Raw genomic sequence first — 23,001 nt, 5'->3', positions numbered from 1 at the left:
GAATTTATTATAAAATAACAACCAAAATATATGTAGAAAATTCGAGTGTTGTTTAATAACACAAAAAGTGTCTGTACCTATGATTTCCCTTTACAGGGGAAGCTATTATTAGGTTGACACAAAATAAAAATAAGTTTTTGTCACATTGAATTAGCGGTATTTCACTTTCAAGATGGTCCCTAAACTACTGAACAGCCATTCAACAGTGTTTTGCGACATTTTGGGCTGCCCTTGGCTACCTTTCTTGCAGCAGATATTGTGTGGTGGTCTCCATAGCGCGGCGATGAGATGATTCTTAAGAATCTTAACTAATACAATAAAGCCGTGGAACAGAGTTAGAATAATTCTGAATAGTTAGATTTCCCCCTCCACATAATGATGGTGGATGTCAAGAGCTGTAGTTTTATCTATCGTGGTACACACAGTTGCTCTATTATGTCCCTCGATACAGATGGAAAGGGATCATGACTGCAACACCGAGTTGGATGAAATACTAAATCAGATATCCGACTTGGAAAAATGGAGAGCAATCTTTAACGAGCATAGGTAAGTTGGTTATTTTTTTTTATTTCTAACTGCTTCAGTTGGAATTTTTGTAAGTCTGTAAATACAGTGCACTGTAGGAACTTGGTGCTTTTATAGTCTCTTAACACATCTAGCGTATAAATACACATAAAGGGACCGAGGTAAAAGAGTAAACCATGTATTTGCTGAAATGCAAAAGACGAATATAGTATCATTATTGACTCTCATCAATATCAATCCATACGCTCAATACTATACCACATTTCATATTGTCAAAAATGTCTTTATTGATTTATTACAAATCAATAAATTGATGGAAGCATGTTTAATTCATTATTCCTTCAATATGTTTTTCAATGATTGTCAAAAAAACTTCAAAACTGATGTATATTATTATAAAAATAGCTGGACTACTTGGTCAAACTTTGATTTTGGTGGAAAAAGTCTCTATTGATTTATAAATAATCAATAAAACTCGTTAAAATATATCTTAAATATATTTTTCAATGATTGTCAAAAGAACTTCAAATCTAATGTATATCATTCTTAAAATAGATGGCCTACTTGCGCAACCTGAGATTTGGTGAAAAGGTAATTATGGATTTATTAATAATCAATAACTCAATGGAAACACGTATCCTTTGGTATATCTTCTATATATTTTTCAATAGTCATAGGAACTTCAAACCTGATGCATATTATTCTAAAAATAGCTGGGCAACTTCAAGATTTTGAACATATACCAAAGTAAATGGGTTTCCCTTAATTGATTGATTATTAATAAATCCATAATTACGTTTTCAACCAATCAAAGCTTGAACAAGTAGGCCAGCTATTTTTAGAATACAATAAATCCGATTTGAAGTTCCTATGACAATAATTGAAAAATATATTGAAGAATTACCGAATTATGTGTTTCCATTGATTTATTGATTATTAATAAATCCATAATTACGTTTTCCACCAAATAAAGCTTGAACAAGTAGCCCACCTATTTTTAGAATGATATACATCAGATTTGAAGTTCTTTTGACAATCATTGAAAAATACACTCACCTAAAGGATTATTAGGAACACCATACTAATACTGTGTTTGACCCCTTTCGCCTTCCGAACTGCCTTAATTCTACGTGGCATTGATTCAACAAGGTGCTGAAAGCATTCTTAAGAAATGTTGGCCCATATTGATAGGATAGCATCTTGCAGTTGATGGAGATTTGTGGGATTCACTTCCAGGGCACGAAGCTCCCCTTTCCACCACATCCCAAAGGTGCTCTATTTGGTTGAGATCTGGTGACTGTGGGGGCCATTTCAGTACAGTGAACTCATTGTCATGTTCAAGAAACCAATTTGAAATGATTCGAGCTTTGTGACATGGTGCATTATCCTGCTGGAAGTAGACATCAGAGGATGGGTACATGGTGGTCATAAAGGGATGGACATGGTCAGAAACAATGCTCAGGTAGGCTGTGGCATTTAAACGATGCCCAATTGGCACTAAGGGGCCTAAAGTGTGCCAAGAAAACATCCCCCACACCATTACACCACCACCAGCCTGCACAGTGGTAACAAGGCATGATGGATCCATGTTCTCATTCTGTTTACGCCAAATTCTGACTCTACCATCTGAATGTCTCAACAGAAATCGAGACTCATCAGACCAGGCAACATTCTTCCAGTCTTCAACTGTCCAATTTTGGTGAGCTCATGCAAATTGTAGCCTCTTTTTCCTATTTGTAGTGGAGATGAGTGGTACCCGGTGGGGTCTTCTGCTGTTGTAGCCCATCCGCCTCAAGGTTGTGTGTGTTGTGGCTTCACAAATGCTTTGCTGCATACCTCGGTTGTAACGAGTGGTTATTTCAGTCAAAGTTGCTCTTCTATCAGCTTGAATCAGTCGGCCCATTCTCCTCTGACCTCTAGCATCGCCAAGGCATTTTCGCCCACAGGACTGCCGCATACTGGTTGTTTTTCCCTTTTCACACCATTCTTTGTAAACCTTAGAAATGGTTGTGCGTGAAAATCCCAGTAACTGAGCAGATTCTGAAATACTCAGACCGGCCCGTCTGGCACCAACAACCATGCCACGCTCAAAATTGCTTAAATCACCTTTCTTTCCCATTCTGACATTCAGTTTGGAGTTCAGGAGATTGTCTTGACCAGGACCACACCCCTAAATGCATTGAAGCAACTGCCATGTGATTAGTAGATTAGATAATTGCATTAATGAGAAATTGAACAGGTGTTCCTAATAATCCTTTAGGTGAGTGTAGTTAACAATCTAGTCTGTAAAAAAGAACAGACAAGAACAACATTGAAATGCACATTAAACATAAAATGACAGACTAGATGGACAGCCTAGATTGTTTACAATATTGCCTTATATATTTCAATGATGGCAACTGCCATGTGATTGGTTTATTAGATAATTGCATTAATGAGAAATTGAACAGGTGTTCCTAATAATCATTTAGGTGAGTGTATATTTAAGATAGAAATATATAAACAAGTTTTATTGATTATTAATAAATGAATAGAGACTTTTTCCACCAAATCAAAGTTTGACCAAGTAGGCCAGATATTTTTAGAATAATATACATCTGGTTTGAAGTTCTTTTGACAATCATTGAAAAACATATTGAAGGAATACTGAATTAAACATGTTTCAATCAATTTATTAATTTGTGATAAATCAATAATGATCTTTTTGACAATATGAAATGTGTTATATTATTGAGCATATGGATTCATATTGATGAGAGTTAATAATGATACTATATTCGTCTTCTGACATTTTAGCAATTACCTGGATTACTCTTTTACCTTGGTCCCTAAATGTGGAACGGAGCCTGAACAGAGAAACGAATGTGAATATCTGTTGAATCTCAAATATAAAACTGATTTCATCTAGGTCAAACAATTGTATTTAATGTTACTGACATCATTTTTATTTACAGGTTGGAATTGAGAAAATATTGCGTCACTGAGGTAAGTCGTGTTTTTATTTGAAAATTCAAAACTAAATCTTTAAAATACAGAAGATAAGAAACTTCTTATCGTCTGCAAAATGACATAAATGAAAATAGGTTAATTAGATTTCGGTCTAAGCATCTTCAAAAATTAACCATTGCAATGAATGTAATTCTGTTATACACTCAACTAAAGGATTATTAGGAACACCTGTTCAATTTCTCATTAATGCAATTATCTAATCAACCAATCACCTGGCAGTTGCTTCAATGCATTTAGGGGTGTGGTCCTGGTCAAGACAATCTCCTGAACTCCAAACTGAATGTCAGAATGGGAAAGAAAGGTGATTTAAGCAATTTTGAGAGTGGCATGGTTGTTGGTGCCAGACGGGCCGGTCTGAGTATTTCACAATCTGCTCAGTTACTGGGATTTTCACGCACAACCATTTCTAGGGTTTACAAAGAATGGTGTGAAAAGGGAAAAACATCCCGTATGCGGCAGTCCTGTGGGCGAAAATGCCTTGTTGATGCTAAAGGTCAGAGGAGAATGGGCCGACTGATTCAAGCTGATAGAAGAGCAACTTTGACTGAAATAACCACTCGTTACCACCGAGGTATGCAACAAAGCATTTGTGAAGCCACAACACGCACAACCTTGAGGCGGATGGGCTACAACAGCAGAAGACCCCACCGGGTACCACTCATCTCCACTATAAATAGGAAAAAGAGGCTACAATTTGCATGAGCTCACCAAAATTGGACAGTTGAAGACTGGAAGAATGTTGCCTGGTCTGATGAGTCTCGATTTCTGTTGAGACATTCAGATGGTAGAGTCAGAATTTGGCGTAAACAGAATGAGAACATGGATGCATCATGCCTTGTTACCACTGTGCAGGCTGGTGGTGGTGGTGTAATGGTGTGGGGGATGTTTTCTTGGCACACTTTAGGACCCTTAGTGCCAATTGGGCATTGTTTAAATGCCACGGCCTACCTGAGCATTGTTTCTGACCATGTCCATCCCTTTATGACCACCATGTACCCATCCTCTGATGGCTACTTCCAGCAGGATAATGCACCATGACACAAAGCTCGAATAATTTCAAATTGGTCTCTTGAATATGACAATGAGTTCACTGTACTGAAATGGCACCCACAGTAACCAGATCTCAACCCAATAGAGCATCTTTGGGATGTGGTGGAACAGGAGCTTCGTGCCCTGGATGTGCATCCCACAAATCTCCATCAACTGCAAGATGTTATCCTATCAATATGGGCCAACATTTCTAAAGAATGCTTTCAGCACCTTGTTGAATCAATGCCACATAGAATTAAGGCAGTTCTGAAGGCGAAAGGGGTCAAACACAGTATTAGTATGGTGTTCCTAATAATCCTTTAGGTGAGTGTATATAAAAGTTTTTCTGTTCATCCCATTTCTATAGGCTTCTCAATTTGGTGTTATCCAAATTGTCATTTAGGTAGCAAACTCCCAGCAGATTAAGTCCAGTTAATGTCATATATATGTGTCTTCCAAAGCACATTCTATTCAGTTCTGGTTCTTATCACATTGCTCAATAAACCAAGCAACGGAATCCAACGGAAGTCCACAGATTTATACCATTATAAACAGCCATGAAAAACTCCTTAGTAGGGTCGAAACCTAGGAAGAAACCAAGATTATGGCAGCAGCAATATTTGTGAAGTCAGAAGACTAGTCAGTCAATAAATACAGGTGGGCTGTGGCCAGTCTTTAGGCGAAATACAGTACAGCAGCACAACCAAGTGGACCAGGACCAGATAACCAGAGCTGTGGGCAACAATTCTAGAATGCTGCTGTTGATTACTGAAAATTCTCAAAATAAATCATATTTTCTCACACATGTAAAACAAACAGACATCAGGTTACAGGTTAACTTTGGTTTAAAGAGCATATACTCTTCTTTAATTTGAAAACACAAGAATGTAACTTGGAATAATATAATTTCTTTCCTCCCATTAACAATCAATAGAAAGAAAGAACATCTAAGTTTGCATAAAACAATATGCGACGAGATTACGCCAGCAGTCAAATTAGGTCCATCCATCCATCCATCTTCTTCCGCTTATCCTGGGCCGGGTCGCGGGGGCAGCAGTCTAAGCAGGGATGCCCAGACTTCCCTCTCCCCAGACACTTCCTCTAGCTCTTCCGGGGGGACACCGAGGCGTTCCCAGGCCAGCCGGGAGACATAGTCCCTCCAGCGTGTCCTAGGTCTTCCCCGGGGTCTCTTCCCGGTGGGACGGGACCGGAACACCTTCCCAGGAAGGCGTTCCGGAGGCATCCGAAAAAGATGCCCAAGCCACCTCAGCTGACCCCTCTCGATGTGGAGGAGCAGCGGCTCTACTCTGAGCTCCTCCCGGGTGACCGAGCTTCTCACCCTATCTCTAAGGGATCGCCCGGCCACCCTGCGGAGAAAGCTCATTTCGGCCGCCTGTATCCGGGATCTTGTCCTTTCGGTCATGACCCAAAGCTCATGACCATAGGTGAGAGTAGGAACGTAGATTGACTGGTAAATCGAGAGCTTCGCCTTGCGGCTCAACTCTTTCTTCACCACGACAGACCGATACATCGACTGCATTACTGCAGAAGCTGCACCGATCCGTCTGTCAATCTCCCGTTCCATCCTTCCCTCACTCGTGAACAAGACCCCTAGATACTTAAACTCCTCCACTTGAGGCAGGCACTCTCCACCAACCTGAAGTGGGCAAGCCACCCTTTTCCGACTGAGGACCATGGCCTCGGATTTGGAGGTATTGATTTTCATCCCCACCGCTTCACACTCGGCTGCAAACCGTCCCAGTGCATGCTGAAGGTCCTGGTTAGAAGGGGCCAACACGACAACATCATCTGCAAAGAGCAGAGACGAAATTGTGTGGTCCCCAAACCTGACACCCTCCGGCCCCTGGCTGCGCCTAGAAATTCTGTCCATAAAAATTACGAACAGAACCGGTGACAAAGGGCAGCCCTGCCGGAGTCCAACATGCACTGGGAACAAGTCTGACTTACTGCCGGCAATGCGGACCAAGCTCCTGCTTCGGTTGTACAGGGACCTGACAGCCCTTAGCAAAGGACCCAGGACCCCATATTCCCCAAGCACCCTCCATAAGATGCCGCGAGGGACACAGTCGAATGCTTTCTCCAAATCCACAAAACACATGTGGATTGGTTGGGCAAAACTCCCATGAACCCTCCAACACCCCGTAGAGGGTATAGAGCTGGTCCAGTGTTCCACGGCCCGGACGAAAACCACACTGTTCCTCCTGAATCCGAGGTTCTACTATTGGCCGTATTCTCCTCTCCAGAACCCTGGCATAGACTTTCCCGGGGAGGCTGAGAAGTGTGATCCCCCTATAGTTGGAACACACCCTCCGGTCCCCCTTCTTAAAAAGAGGGACCACCACCCCGGTCTGCCATCCCAGAGGCACTGTCCCCGACCGCCACGCGATGTTGCACAGGCGTGTCAACCAAGACAGCCCCACAACATCCAGAGACTTGAGGTACTCAGGGCGGATCTCATCCACCCCCGGTGCCTTGCCACCGAGGAGTTTCTCGACCACCTCTGTGACTTCAGCCCGGGTGATGGACGAGTCCACCTCTGAGCCCTCATCCTCTGCTTCCTCAATGGAAGACGTGTCAGCGGGATTGAGGAGATCCTCGAAGTACTCCTTCCACCGCCCGACGACATCCTCAGTTGAGGTCAACAGCTGCCCACCTCTACTGTAAACAGCGTTGGTAGGGCACTGTTTCCCTCTCCTGAGGCGCCGGATGGTTTGCCAGAATCTCTTCGAGGCCAGCCGATAGTCCTTCTCCATGGCCTCACCGAATTCCTCCCAGGCCCGAGTTTTTGCCTCCACAACCACCCGGGCTGCAGCACGCTTGGCCTGTCGGTACCCGTCAGCTGCCTCAGGAGTCCCACAAGCCAACCAGGCCTGATAGGACTCCTTCTTCAGCTTGACGGCATCCCTTACTTCCGGTGTCCACCACCGGGTTCGGGGATTGCCGCCTCGACAGGCACCGGAGACCTTACGGCCACAGCTCCGAGCGGCCGCTTCAACAATGGCGGTGGAGAACATGGTCCACTCGGACTCAATATCTCCAACCTCCCTCGGGATCCAGTCGAAACTCTGCCGGAGGTGGGAGTTAAAGATCTCTCTGACAGGAGACTCGGCCAGACGTTCCCAGCAGACCCTTACAGTACGCTTGGGCCTGCCGAGTCTGTCCAGCTTCCTCCCCCGCCATCGGATCCAACTCACCACCAGGTGGTGATCAGTTGACAGCTCCGCCCCTCTCTTCACCCGAGTGTCCAAGACATACGGCCGCAGGTCAGATGAGACGACAACAAAGTCGATCATCGACCTGCGGCCTAGGGTGTCCTGGTGCCACGTGCACTGATGGACACCCTTATGCTTGAACATGGTGTTCGTTATGGACAAACTGTGACTAGCACAGAAGTCCAATAATTGAACACCACTCGGGTTCAGATCCGGGGGGCCGTTCCTCCCAATCACGCCCCTCCAGGTGTCACTGTCGCTGCCCACGTGGGCGTTGAAGTCCCCCAGTAGAACAATAGAGTCCCCAGTCGGAGCACTTTCCAGCACCCCTCCCAGAGACTCCAAGAAGGTTGGGTACTCTGCACTGCCGTTCGGCCCGTAGGCACAAATAACAGTGAGAGACCTATCCCCGACCCGTAGGCGCAGGGAAACGACCCTCTCGTTCACCGGGGTAAACTCCAACACATGGCGGCAGAGCTGGGGAGCTATGAGCAAACCCACACCAGCCCGCCGCCTCTCACCATGGGCAACTCCAGAGTGGTGAAGAGTCCATCCTCTCTCAAGTAGTGTGGTTCCAGAGCCCAAGCCGTGTGTAGAGGTGATCCCGATTACCTCTAATCGGAACCTCTCAACCTCACGCACCAACTCAGGCTCCTTCCCCGCCAGCGAGGTGACATTCCACGTCCCTAGAGCCAGTTTCCGTGTCCAGAGATCGGGTTGTCTAGGCCCCTGCCTTCGACTGCCGCCCGATCCTCTTCGCACCGGCCCCTTATGGTCCCTCCTGTGGGTGGTGAGCCCACGGGAGGGCGGCCCCACGTCGCCCGTTCGGGCTGAGCCCGGCCGGGCCCCATGGGGGAAGGCCCGGCCACCAGGCGCTCGCATACGAGCCCCAACCCCGGGCCTGGCTCCAGGGTGGGGCCCCGGCTGCGCCATACCGGGCGACGTCACGGTACTCAAAATGTTTTTCTTCATTAAGGGGGTTTTGAACCGCTCTTAGTCTGACCTGTCGCCTAAGACCTGTTTGCCTTGGGAGACCCTACCAATGGTAGGTCTGTACAGCTAATACGATCATAATAAATTAAGCATAAAGCAAATCTCAAGACATACAAGTTTTCATAAATGATAAGGGGAAGTACAGGTGCTGGTCATAAAATTTGAATATCATCAAAAAGTTGATTTATTTCAGTAATTCCATTCAAAAAGTGAAACTTGACTGATATATTTCAAGTGTTTATTTCTTTTAATTTTGATGATTATAACTGACAACTAATGAAAACCCCAAATTCAGTATCTCAGAAAATTTGAATATTGTGAAAAGGTTCAATATTGAAGACAACTGGTGCCACACTCTAATCAGCTAATTAACCCAAAACACCTGCAAAGGCCTTTAAACGGTCTCTCAGTCTAGTTCTGTAGGCAACACAATCACAGGGAAGACTGCTGACTTGACAGCTGTCCAAAAGACGACCATTGACACCTTGCACAAGGAGGGCAAAACACAAAATGGCATTGCAAAAGAGGCTGGCTGTTCACAGAGTGTCTTCAATATTGAACCTTTTCACAATATTCAAATTTTCTGAGATACTGAATTTGGGATTTTCATTAGCTGTCAGTTATAATCATCACAATTAAAAGAAATAAACATTTGAAATATATCAGTCTGTGTGTAATGAATGAATATAATATTCAAGTTTTACTTTTTGAATGGAATTACTGAAATAAATCAACTTTCTAATTTTATGACCAGCACCTGTATGTGGCGTACATCTTTTGGCAGGTGGACGACATCATCACGATCAAGTGACAACATCGTCAGCGAAGCACAACATTACTGCTTCTTGGCTAGCTAGTGAAAGCAACGAGCTTGTTGCTGCACAAGCGAAACATTTGCGGGCAGACAACTTTTATTATAGTGTGACAGACGAAACAAACAGGACAATTAGTCTAGTTAGCAGTGGCATATTTGAATGAAATCGATAGAAACGCGAGAAAACAACGAGAGTCATTACAGGACTGCGCAAGCAACCATTAGGACTCTACAGTTGATGTGCTTGTCTATCAATTTATCACGACAGAGTTGCTGATGTCATCTAAGATATTACCAACATTTCACAGCATAAAGTATGGACAACACAAAACGTATAGCCAAAGTTTATTTCTTAACATCATTATCGTTTTCAAGGAAATGCCTTACCTCGTATCACCAAACAACACAGAAACAATCTCTTCTAACTTAAAAAGCCGTGACCGCTTTGGCACGAGCATTTTGAGTAAGGAAATTAATAAACAAAAATGTCAAATAATAGAATACACTTTTCCGGTTTCTCATTAATGACGACATCCATGGGAATACAGTAACAAGCTTTTATCAGGTAGATTAGCCATGGAGTCAACATTGGGGGGGACCAAATCAGCCAGGGGTCTGGGGGTCCCCCCCAGAAAAACAAGAAAATGCTTAAAATATTTATTAGACTCTTAACCATTAATATTTACACAATCTGATATCACCTTGTTGGTATTGTTCCTAAATAAAGAATAATTAATGTTGCTCCAGGAACATCAACTGACCTGTAGTTAGTTGGTTACCCCAGTCCAAAGACAGAATATTCCCCTGCCCCCCACCCTTTGACCTAACCCTAACCTCAGAGACACCTGTGCCTAAACCTAACCTTAGTGGTACCTTGTCGGTAGTGGTACCGACAACATTAATTATGGTGTTGTTGGAACAACACATGGCAATATCAGATCGGTCATCAATATTGTCTCCTTTTCTCACTCACCTCCATGTCACCTGCTCTCCCTGCCCTGTTGTCATCCTCATATCCTCTCTCTCCTTCTCTTTCTTTACTCTGAACGCACCAGAGTGAACATGAAAGAAATATCAGTAAACAAGTTTCTTGCCATGATGTTCAGAAATAGATTACTAACCATTTCTATAAAAATAAACACTGACTCACCTCTTGTACTACTGCATACTTATCACCTGACTGGTACTCATTTTCTCACTGCTCTCAACTTTTCTGAGGTTGCCCAAAAAACTGACAAACGTCACTGCCACCCTTCCTCTTGTTCATGATGACACTCACTGTGAATGAAAGCTGACTAATAAAACTGCTTGCACTTTAATCAAACAAACACTAATAATTAGATGTATCATAAGTAAATACAGCTATACAGTATACTAAAAACGAATGTGCAATCAATGAAAACGACTGTCTGCACAAATAACACATGCAGCGCAACAAAAATGATTGACACTTTACTCAAATTCGTGTGGGCTTTCTGACATTTCTAACAAAATCATTAACGTAAGACATTAACGTTAGTTGAATACGCACATGAGCACCATTGTGATGGTTGATTGATTAGCACTCGCAAATCGGCCCGTTTTCACCCAAAACTTTTGTTTACACTCCTTGCTCCATTACTTAGGCTTTTTAGCAAACTATTATTTATTTCCACAATTACAGTACCACCGCAAAATGACGTGTTGATGTTAAAACTATCACAATCGACAGGAAGAAACACGTAACACTCACATTACATTTCATTTTGCCACTTTTTAATACATTTGAAATTAATAAGAGAGTACAGTGTTCGTCATAGATTGTGCCTACCAACAGCAATCGATAGACGGCTGGGGTATGGCAACAGCACTTGGACAAACTACACGCCGAACTGCAGTAAACCACAAAACTAGAACCGATAGTAATAATAACGGCAATTTGTTAAGTTTAGTTATGTTTACATTTCCAAATTATAATTTTTGGACGGCGGTGCATGGTTGCCTGTCGTAGCATAGCACATTTTTATTTTATTAATAATTTATATATCAAAGTATATTGTGATTACAGCCTTGATATACACAACTATTATTGTTAAAGTTGAACGGCCTGAAACGGCCTGAAATGCCCGTTCAGCGACCGCTAATTTAAAAGACGGCTGTCGACGGCATAATAAATAAATAAACATTGATTCTAGAGATGAGAATATCGATGCAATATTGTGGAAAAAATTATCACGATTTTACATTAAATCGTTGTATTGACATAGCACTACAATACAAGCAGGTGGGATTTGGACAGGGACAGCCAGGCATGGTTAAGCCATGTAGTGGTAAGGCATTTATGTGACTAGGGACAGGTCCTCTTAAGACTCAACAGATATTCAGTCAGATACTTAACACACCTGAGATATTACTGGAAGCATTCCTTAGATCCAAAAGGATACTTCAGCATATAATTCAGACTGTCCCTAGTCACATAAATGACTGACATATAAAAAATGAGACAACACAGACTGACCCTGTTCCCCCAGCACATAACTATAGCATCATAAAAACTATGGATTCAGACATGGGGGTGACACCGTGGCCCTGTCAGAATATAACACCAGACAGGAACCCTGAGATACGCAAAAGAGATGTGTCCTTAGTTTGATGTTGGGCGGTGGGACACACCTTTCCATGTGCCCTTGTTGTTGTGGTGGTTCTGTCACTTAACTTGATCTGCCTTGGAAAAACAGAGAGTGGGGAGGAGAGAGAGAGGAGTAGAGAGATGAAAGACAGAGTACTGTGTGGGCTATATAGGTTTACTGCTCACCCAGCAAGACAAACTGTATCTCCTCCTCCATTTTCTGTCTGTATTTCTATTTCTCTGTGCTTGTCTTTATTTAATAGAATTTACCTTAGAGAGCGTATCGCCTGCTACTACACCTCTTGCTGACTTAATGTGGAAAATACGCATATTATAGGTATTGTCGTGCTGTATTTAGTGGGAGGGTAAGGGTTGCTGAACCACGCTGCAAGATGACAGACTACCAGGAGCTCCTTCACACCATCAGGGATCTGCAGCCCTCCACACTCAGTTATATCGAGATCCTTCAAGATGAGGTGAAGAGGAACCAGGATGTGAGTGATGACAGATGACTCCAGGCATCAGGGTCTATTCTGTTTTAATTCAGGAGGGAGGGGAGCTAGATTTGAATGGATATGAATGGAATTGACTCCAATTCTGACATGCACTATTGCTGGGTTTGTCCAATCCTGGAGCCAGTGTCACTGTTTTCTCTTTGTCTTCTAGTTACCTTCCTATTTCTCTCATAGAAGGCCTCTTAACGACTACAAATTGTATGTGTAGGTTAGTAGCAAGAGTGTGTGTGATTTTATCCAGTCACATGTGCTCCTTAGGCAAGACAGATATGCTATAGATCTAGGTCCTAGTTGTGCCATGTCTGACCTGAATGAAACAAAACAGCTATGTAACACTGTTGACAGCTGAGGTATGGAGACAGTGAGACACGGCACAACAGAGTTCAATCATGTGTTTAACATCATCTCAATCACCCAAGCCTATCTTATTGCAGGTTCTCGTTGATTGGATTAATGTGGGGATTCAATCCAAGGCGCTTTGTAGAGATCCTCACCAGACTGCTGACAACACTACTTTTCCCAAATGTTCTCAGAGATTGCGTTCTTGCAAAACTCTGGATGTCGGCTCAAGCATAAATCACCTCCAAATTATGTTACGTGAATTGAAACATGGAAACAGAGGAATCGGGTGTTTGTGGAATACGTATGAGCATTGTGAGGGAAATCCACGTGGGTCCCTGACACGTCTTTGTTTCCACAGAGGCCTCCGGAGAAGGCTAAAACGGACGAGGACTGCGAGGACAGTGCAGGAAAGCCACAGTCTTCGGCGAAGGAGCGTCAAGGACTCACCAACCTGTTGCCGGCGCCTTACTCAATCCCCCGGACGCTGGCCGTGTCCCCCAGCTTAGGAGGGCTGCCCATCACACCCGAGCTCGCTGGCGTGAGTCACCGCTGGCAATGCGAGCCGGTCACTTGACACCTGCTGCCTCCCACTGTTGCGTTGTTGTGTCGTACCGTGTTTGTGTGAGCAGTCGGGCCTAGATGGAGACAAAAGAGCAACAGTATATAGAGCTCTCATTTATTAATGTGCCTTTTAAGCACATCGGATTGAGTTAGCAAGTCTGGTCTTTTGAAAACAATTAAACCAAGCCTTTTACTTATGATAAATTATCTGGACACAGACCAGATATGCTCCCTGGCATTTCAAAAAAAATATGTTGAACATATACAATTATTTTTCCTAATCATTTTGAACAAAACCCAGTTTAGAGAAGCCCACTGTGCTAATGATGGACGAGTCTATCAGACCATTTGACAAAATAGTGACAATAGTGAAAGTTGAAACATTCCTGTCATACTGTATTTGAATTCAAACTAAAATAATTAGAAAAATGTATACAACAGTCAATGTGTGGTTGTATGACTGAGTACCCTATATGTGATTTTTGTCGTTCAGAACTTAAGGAGGATTTTGTTTGGCAATACTTTTCACGTATTCAACTACGAGTGGAAAAAGTCCTTCTTCAAGTTTAGGGAGCCTTACTCAGACCTGTCCTATGCTCTTGAGGCAGAAAAGGTGAGTAGATAAATACACTGGGGGCATCTGTGGAGTTTAGAGGTTTTAGTAGAAATGTACAATTGTGCTCATAAGTTTGCATACCCTGGCAGAAATTGTGACAGTTTGGCACTGATTTAGAAAATATGACTGATGATGCAAAAAAACTGTTTCCATTCATGAATTTGGACGATGCCAAGAATGCTAAAACAACCAGAGATAGAGCTGAATAATGGATGGTTGAAAAAAATGACTCTGTCCATTCTTGACTAACTTTTGGTTAGTGAATTTTTAGATAAATGTGATTTTTAGACAAACTATCACTTTAAGTATATTTGTCAAATGTGGTTCACTGGTTTAAGCTTTGTATGGTACAATGACAGGGAGGGGATATACTGATAGAAGCATACTGACATTCCAAACCACATTCCTTTAAAAGAAAATCTAGAACAATTTGTACATACAGTATTTAAATGTTTTCAATTACATATACATATACAGAGAAAGTAGATATTGTCATATTTATACACTGGAAAAACTCTAGTAGGGTTAACATCTAGAGAGGTGCCAGACTCTGAGGAGTGGCCAGTCCTCTTCTGGCTGGGCCGGGGAAGATTATAAAAGTAAATCTTTTGGCAACATGCATGTTTAGATGACCAGTGGGTCAATAAATATTGGTGGAATGTGTCCAGAATTTTTAAGGCAGTGTCTAGGTCAGCTGACCAACCAGGTATACAGGGACAGGCATTGATTGTGGAAGTGACTTTGGGCAGGGTCAGCTAGGAATTTCAATATCCCCACGAGCTAGTAAATGAATATACTGCTACCAAATACAATAAAGTAACTTTTATGAACATTAAAATATATACATTGACATGCTGTATTTCAAAAGGCTATAAAAAAACCTGAGAAATTACAATAGCTTATATACTTCAACTACCTTAACTAAAATCATTGCAAAAGTTTTGCCTTAATAAAAACGGACACTGTTTATATTAAGAATCCCTTAATAAAAACGGGCCCTGGTCACTGTTGCCTTGGTTCGGGTTTACTAAACTGAGAAGTACAGTTGGTATTCCTACACTCATCAGACCTTTATGTAACAATTATGTTGGTCTGTTGTGTAATAATTCAAATGATATATTTCATTTGTATAGCACTTTTCACTCAAAGCTGTACATAGTTTAATGTTGTTTTTATTGTAAAACAAAAAACAAAAAAAACATTAGTGGGCTAGCAACTAAATACAGCCTAGTGGTTAGAACATCTGACTAGTAACCAAAAGGTTGCTACAGTAAATCAAATTGATGAGCTGTGAAGAATCTGTTGTTCTGTCCCTGAGTAAGGCAGATTACCTAATTACTCCCAGGTTGTTATTGAAAATGAGAATGTGTTCTCAGTCTTACTTACCTGGTAAAATAATATACAGGATTATGTTGTTCACCTCATTGTGACTCCTTGGTCCCAAAACCCATATCTCTTACAGGCTGTGAGAGGATTATGTTCCACCTCATGCTAATTGGGTATTGGGTATGTAAATTCATCATCCATTATTAGTCAGTCATGATGTCTTTACACATTAGAGTCTTGCCTAAACCAATCAACTGACTTAGACCGCTAAGCTGTATCCTGATTTTGACACAGTTGTGGCTACAACATAACCAATGTTTTTTATAGACTTAAGTACAGATCAGATCGACCATTGTTTCAAAGACCACCTGGTCAGTAATTTCACATAACAACATTTGTCAAGGTCAAAAGGTATGTTGGTCAGTGCAACATTTAGGTTTCAAATAACTACCTGTACTGGTTTTGGATGTAATAATTCCCCTATTTTAGTCTTCAACTGCACATATGGCCCAAATGAATGCTTTAAACCCAAGCCCTTCGAATTGGAGAGGTGTAGGGGACTGACACATTAGGACCCTGAGGAGAACTTTGTGGAAACTGCTCTTGCATTTAATCTAGCAATCTTTTGGTTATTGGTTAGGTGCTCTAACCACAAACTCAACACATTTCTTTTGACAACATTAATGAAACAGCTTTTTTTTCTTTAGGGAGGATCTCGTGCCATTCAAATGGTGGTCCAAGCAAACATTATAAAATATTTGCTTTTTACCTGCCACAACAATTCAGACGGTTGCAGACTCCAAAGGTGAGTAATGGCACATCTTTGACATAATATTCACCAAGTTCATTCAAACTGAATTTAAACAGGCATCAGCTGACTAGAAACAGTGAAAGTTTGCCTCCTATGACCCAGATGGGTTTAAGGTCATAGTTTTAGTCCTGCATATTAATAATCATTGGTCAATGAGATTCAAATCTCCTATCTGTAATATATATGGTTGTGTTCTCTTCCTCCATCTGTCCCCCCAAGTCTGAGGGAGGTGGATGAGAAGGAGCAGGAGAGGGCTCTGGCCGCCGCACTGACTGACATCTTGTGGGCAGCTGGTGAGGAGAGGGGTGTCACCGTCTCCTTGGTCACATCCGGCTACTGTTTCACACCCCACTTGGACTACAAACTGGACAACATCACTGAGAGAGTATAAAGCCACTGTCATAAGTTGCATGCCAGTGCAGGCGTTCCCTAAACCTCTCATAGTTGACAACTCATCTGGGATTAGGGTGCTCTGTCTGATTCATTATCATTTAAATGGCTGAATGGATTCTAGATCACCGCTCATATTTTTGACTCATTTTAGGAATACTAGATCTGAAATTGTCTGTGTTCCCCCGTGGACATAGTAAGAAACCTATCCTGATAAATGTACAACTATCACCCATTACAGTTTTGGCACAGGGTTGGCTAAACTCTCTGGTAGACAATAGTTGGCAAATCACTTGTGTATTGTCTTCCCACTCTATTTCCAGTTGCAGCTTTTTAGTTTCAACAAGAAAAAGGATGTCAGGAGTTTCATCTATGAGCATATTCAATGCGTGAGTAAAACAGTTATTTTCATCTACTAGTGTTGGGTATCACTTCCTATAACCTGATACGAATATAGTCAAAGGTGGTTATAAGCAGCTTTTAGCTGTACCTTTGCTATGCTTTACAAAGCATTACGCAAATCTTATAAGCCATGTTTGTTCACGCTCCAATGCTTTAGGTACTTAATGCTTTAAGTACTCATAGAAAACATTACTGAATACTATAGTAATGTCTTGTCTTTTTATTTGTAAAAAAATCTGTGTAATTATTATACAGAACTGCCCCAAACCTCTAAATAACACTGCCGAAACTCTATCTATATAATTCTTAACTAAAAGATAAAAAAATAAATACAGCTCCGGGAAAAATTAAGAAATCCCTGCACCTTTTTCTTTCCTTTTCAAAAAAGTTGAAAAAGAAGGTTTTGAGAGAGGAACAGAATGGTTAAAACTAAGAGACCACTGCAAATTGAATGCTTCTGTTCCTATTTTCCAGTTATTGGTAGTATTGGTGTTACAGGATTCGCTATGCCCAAAGTTTCTACTCCACTGAGCTGCAACTGGTTGTCCAGGTTCCAATGTTTCTGCACAAAAACAAAAATTATGTTTTTTTCTTCTCCTCTCCTACCTGCAGTTTAAAGATGAAGGAAGTCATGGAGTCATCCTGTTTCTCTACAGCTTAATCTTATCAAGGACTATCACCAGGTATGAAACCACAAGTCATATTACACCAGCGTGATGTACATATACAGATGGGTGAAACATTAAAGGAAAAACCTGAATAAATAAGTGGAGGAATGTAACAAATGCAGATGCATCCATGCTGGTGTACTGCATGATACAATGCAGCAATTAACATCCTATCATGTGGAGTGTATAAAATGCTGAGTGGGCCCAGTTGACCAGTTTTGATCAACCCCAGTTTTGGTCAACCCCGAGGGGTCACTGAATGGTTTGATGAGTATGAAAAAGCAGGATTCTAAGCAGGACTAAGCAGGATTCAGTCTTTTTCATAGATTTGTAAGGTGAAATACATTTAGTTTTATTAATTTGGCTGACCTGTGCCTTTAAATTCTCATGTTGGTCAACAGTCACCTTACCTGGACTAAGTTAAGGAATGTTTTTTTAAAAGGTTGAGGGAAGACCTTGACTGTACCACCTCTCACCTGCTTCATTTAAGCCTCGGGAACTTTGGGTGTCATCAGGTAAATGTGTAGTTTTTCTTTATAAGGGGACACTCCTGGCTGATGGGTTTTGTGTACTGATAACACTTTGCTGTATTATTCATGTTTCACATAGCACTTGACTCACAGCACAACTGTGGCATTCAGCAAAAATGAATTGCATGGTGTACAGTGAATATGGAATATGGCTTAGCAATTAAACAAGCATCTTGTGTCTGCTATTTCATTATGCAGGCACTAATGAATCTTCTGCTAACGGGCCGAGCCAGTCCAAATGTATTCAATGGAACTCTGCACTATGGTGAGGATGGCAGCCCTCTGGAGAAGCCCCTTCATGGAGTCCTGGCTCGCAGTGATGTTGGCTACCTACACTGGAGCCGTGAGCTTCTAGAGCGCAATCAGCTGCCCATGGTATAGTTAAAACCTACAGTTTCCACAGTTTATGGTTGTAATTTTCCTATTGTAAATATTGTGCTATTGTTATCATCTCAATGACATGCAAGAAAACAACCAAACATTTAAATAGTATTAACTTTTGTCCTGTCACATGATGCTGTCAATATCCCATTGAAGGCATTTTTTGTGTAATTAAGAAGTATTTTGTTATTATCTACTTACTATACTATTAAATCATCCAAACAAGAAAAATCCAGAGATATTGGTTTCTGTGTATTTAGCAGTTCATGCTGCAACTAAAGTTGCATGTGATCAAATGCCTAGTAAGTAGACTACATATATCATGGGAGTTGACCATGTAAGTTAAGCAAAGCAACATTCTTGGTCTTGTAAAATGCTTCTTTCCATTCATAGTACCCCATCCTACAATAATGACCCCATGCTTTCAGTTGTAATTGCTCTTGTACAAGACTACCAAAACATAAATGGTAACCGTAATGGTAAAGTCGATAAGACTATGACTTCACAGTGGTCTCTTCATTTTTTCCGGAGCTGTATATTTAAGGAAGCTCTTATGAAAGACCCAATCATTTACGTTGCCTTAAGATGCTTTTTGGAAAATAGGCCCAATTCTAGATCTGCTCTGTGGTGTTTCTTAGGTGGGGAGCATGCTGAAAACGCCCAAGCTGCCCATCTGGCTGTGCAGTATCAATGGCACCTACAGCGTCCTCTTCAGTCCAAACCGCTGCCTACTCTCCGACTGGAAGATGGAGCACCTGTTCCACTTGTACTTCTACAATGGCCAGCTAACACAACAAAGCACAGCCCTGCTGACTGTCGGTACAGCTTGTCTCTGTCATTTGTCATTGTCCTTTTTCAGTATTATAATTTATTTTGTAAAGGTTTAAATTTTATTATACCCTTGATTATCAAAGCGAAGTAATGGCTTGAGCTCAATCTCTAAAGATTTATCTCTGGGCTCATAGCCAGGTAAATCTCTGGAGCCTACAGCTGCATGTTAGTTTAGCAAATCCTCACCTGAACCCCAACCCACTTGTTTACCCTCTCTGAACACTCTCTGCACTTTTGCGAAGGTCTTAGAAGACTGGATATGTGTCCAAACCTCTCAGATCTACAAAGCAACCTATAGGCTAGGGGCAAGGTGTTGATTTGGGATTCGGAACTCCTGTCTTTCTTGTCAAGTAACACCTCTCTCGTTCCAGACACTCACTCTCACCACTGGGAGATAGGGGTAAAGGACACCCAGGGAGACCCAGAGAAGAGGTTCCCATCCGTGGAGATGACCATTAGGACCAAATGGGAGGGAGCTGCCATAGACTGGAACAACACTGTGCCTTTTTTCTGACGTTGATCTGGATTCCCTAGGAAGCATTAGGGTGGCCAAAATGCACAAAATAAATGTCTGTCAATACGATATATAGCGGGGAGAATTGATTTGGCAGAAGCACTGTTATACGTTTTCAACTAACAGATATCTGTTCTGATGTTTGGTACAGTGGATTGAATCCAGGCTTTAGTGAATTTTGTTTATTAGGATCCCCATGAACTTTTCTTCATGACACACCTGCCTTAGCACAGTAAATAAAACAAAACATAGCAGTAATACAATGCAATGATCAAGGGTAGCGCTACATGAATTAAAAATGTGACATTTTGAAAATGAGGTAAATGCAAATAATTTGTTTGTACTGTATAACATCTGTTGCGAGTCATTTTTGTATGCCTATATACATTTTCTATCAGACATACCTAGCCACATTAACAAACAGTTTTAGTAACTGTTATCAAGTGAGGAAATGTCTTTGCAATAAAACTACACAACATAACTATTTGATATATGTTTACAGACTTTACATTTGTCAGTTTTGAATATACTTTGAGTCGGTGCTCACCTAAACGTTCAACTGATGAAAAAAACGTGTCATACTGAATTGTGTGAGATAGAAAATGTAATCTAAGATGAAGAGAACCAGAGTAAACACAAAATTCAGTGTTGAAATGATAATTGTATTTGTTCCAAAATCTATTGGCCCTGGCTCCACTGAACTTTATAACTGCTGACACCACCTTTTAACAGCAACAACTGTAACCAAATACTTCCTAATTGGAGATCTGTCTTTCACATCACTGTGGAGGAATCTTGGACCCTCTCTTTATAGAATTGCTGTAATTCAGTAATATGCTTTGGCTAGGCCACTCCAAAACCTTAATGTCGTTTCTTTTGACACATTCTGTGGTGGACTTTTGTTGTTTAGGATCATTGTCCTGCTGCATAACCCATTACGCTTTAGATAATGGACTGATGACCAGACATTCTCCTTCATCGTTTTCTGGTAGAGAGCAGTATTCATTAATTCAAACTTCAATGATGGCATGTCTTCCAGGCCCAGAGGCAGCAAAGCATCCCCACACCATCGCACTACCTCCACCATTTTTGACTTTTGGAATGATGTGTTTGCTTTATGCCAGACATAACGTGAACTGTGTCTTCCAAAAAGGTCCATTCAAAATGGCTTGGGGGTCCTCAATATGAGACAAGCACCAATGTTTTTCTTAGCAGTGGTTTACATCTTACAATTCTACCTTGAATTCAATTTTTGCCTAGTTTTTTCCTTATTGTTAAATCATGAACGCTGACTTAGTTGAGGGTAGAGAGGCAGTTCCTTCGATTTTTTCCTCTGTGTTTTTGTGACTTCCTGGATGTGTCGTTGCTGTGCCATTGGAGAATTTTTGGTAGGCCGGCCACTTCTGGCCACTGTTCCACCTTTTCTCCATTTCGAGATAATGTCTAACATTGTGGTTTGCTGGAGTCCCAGAGCTGTAGACATGGCTTTCTAGACTATCATCAAAAAATGTCCCATCACTTTCTGAAGTTATTCAGATTGCGGCATGTTGTGTGACTTGTTGGGACCTTCTAGCCTACATCACATTGACGGTGAAGTTCAATATCCATCATTGTTTAGATTGAACAGGGCTGGCAGTAATCAAGCCTGGGTGTCTTTGCTCTAATTTAATCCAATGATCAATTTAATTTGTTTAATGGGTTGATAGAGTAATAAAGGGGGCAATTACTTTTTGACACAAGGATAACTTTTTTCCTTTAAAAAGAATATATATAATTTAAACACTGAATGTTGGGTTTACTCTGGTTCTATTTTTCTAATATTACATTTTGTATGAATATCTGAAACTATTCAGTGTGACAAATATGCAATAATAGAAACAATCAGAAAAGACGCAAATACTTTTCACAGCAATTTCTGTATTGATACCGGGATGGTATTCTCCAAATCGTGTCCATGCATGTATTAAATTTTTTTGCCCTTCTGCACACCACTGTTATATCTGTACTGGTTCATTGCTATCATGGGGAAAGGTGGATATGATTCATGGGACCCATGGCTTGGAGGGCCCACTGATTGTAATAATATCAATGTTGTCCGTAAGTGAAGGGGCCCAGGCATTCATTTTTCAAGGGACCCAGGATTCCTGGTTACAGCCCTGTATCTATATAAAGCTCCGGGAAAAATTAAGAGACCACTGCACCTTTTTCTTTCCTTTCCAAAAAAATTTAAATGGAAGGTTTTGAGTGAGGAACAGAAGCATTCAATTTGCAGTGGTCTCTTAATTTTAACTCTTCTGTTCCTCACTCAAAACCTTCCTTTTTGACTTTTTTGGAAAGGAAAGAAAAAGGTGCAGTGGTCTCTTAATTTTTTCTGGAGCTGAATGTAGTACTTAAAGCCACAACTGTACATGCAGTGGCGTTTCTAGAAAATGTTATATGGGGTGGCAGAAGGGTGGCAAGTTGAAATTCAAGGGTGGCATATCATTCTATTATTGGTTATGTCTACTAATACATATCCAGCTACTGAAAATGGGCTGTGTAATGTCTTGCTAATAAATATCATACGTGTTCTACACTTTGATGTTTGGCACGAGTCTTACGAGTGTGCAAAATCCCTGAGTGTTGGGAGTTCCCTAAGTATTATATAACTTACAAATTGAGGGAAAATATGCAATATTTTACTTGGACACATTGTTTATATTATTCTGCCAAGTGCAGAAGCATAAATCATGTTTTATATTGCTTGAAATAATACACAAACACTAAATATAGGCAATTTAATATACTAACAAAATGTTCATTAAAATTGTTAATCACATATGACCACACATCACATTTTGTTGATTTTATATAGATGTCCAGAGATGTTTAATTTAGAATTATTGAATTTCAACTTACCACCT

General features: G+C 41.3%; 1 protein-coding gene across 3 annotated transcripts; it reads left to right on the top strand.

The window, feature by feature from the left end:
• Window positions 1-258: 258 nt before the first annotated feature.
• On the top strand, window positions 259-22,117 carry mindy4b (MINDY family member 4B). 3 transcript variants are annotated; one of them, XM_020045483.2, is made up of 13 exons: window positions 259-546; window positions 3,480-3,510; window positions 12,549-12,705; window positions 13,427-13,606; window positions 14,123-14,242; window positions 16,279-16,376; window positions 16,602-16,767; window positions 17,096-17,161; window positions 17,787-17,857; window positions 18,285-18,357; window positions 18,571-18,747; window positions 19,392-19,572; window positions 19,956-22,117. In XM_020045483.2, the coding sequence occupies exons 3-13, from the start codon at window positions 12,604-12,606 to the stop codon at window positions 20,096-20,098; spliced, it is 1,377 nt and encodes a 458-aa protein (XP_019901042.2). In that variant the 5' UTR covers window positions 259-546; window positions 3,480-3,510; window positions 12,549-12,603; the 3' UTR covers window positions 20,099-22,117. The 3 variants fall into 3 exon arrangements, with proteins under 3 accessions (XP_019901042.2, XP_010901600.3, XP_019901044.2); XM_010903298.3 differs by lacking the exon at window positions 12,549-12,705; XM_020045485.2 differs by lacking the exons at window positions 259-546; window positions 3,480-3,510 and having other exon boundaries at window positions 11,557-12,705.
• The last annotated feature ends 884 nt before the right edge of the window (window positions 22,118-23,001 follow it).

Source organism: Esox lucius, chromosome 1, assembly GCF_011004845.1.
Source record: "Esox lucius isolate fEsoLuc1 chromosome 1, fEsoLuc1.pri, whole genome shotgun sequence".
In the NCBI taxonomy this organism is placed as follows: Eukaryota; Metazoa; Chordata; class Actinopteri; order Esociformes; family Esocidae; genus Esox; species Esox lucius.
The sequence above is the reverse complement of the archived record's forward strand: the minus strand, read 5'-3'. Positions and strand labels throughout refer to the sequence as shown.

What these genes read in the sequence shown, in the direction of transcription:
- mindy4b (XM_010903298.3), top strand. Translation starts at nt 386, where the DNA reads ATGTCAAGAGCTGTAGTTTTATCTATCGTGGTACACACAGTTGCTCTA. An exon ending in GACGGTTGCAGACTCCAAAG is followed by an intron (nt 16,377 to 16,601) that starts GTGAGTAATGGC and finishes TGTCCCCCCAAG; the next exon opens with TCTGAGGGAGGTGGATGAGA. An exon ending in TGGACAACATCACTGAGAGA is followed by an intron (nt 16,768 to 17,095) that starts GTATAAAGCCAC and finishes CTCTATTTCCAG; the next exon opens with TTGCAGCTTTTTAGTTTCAA.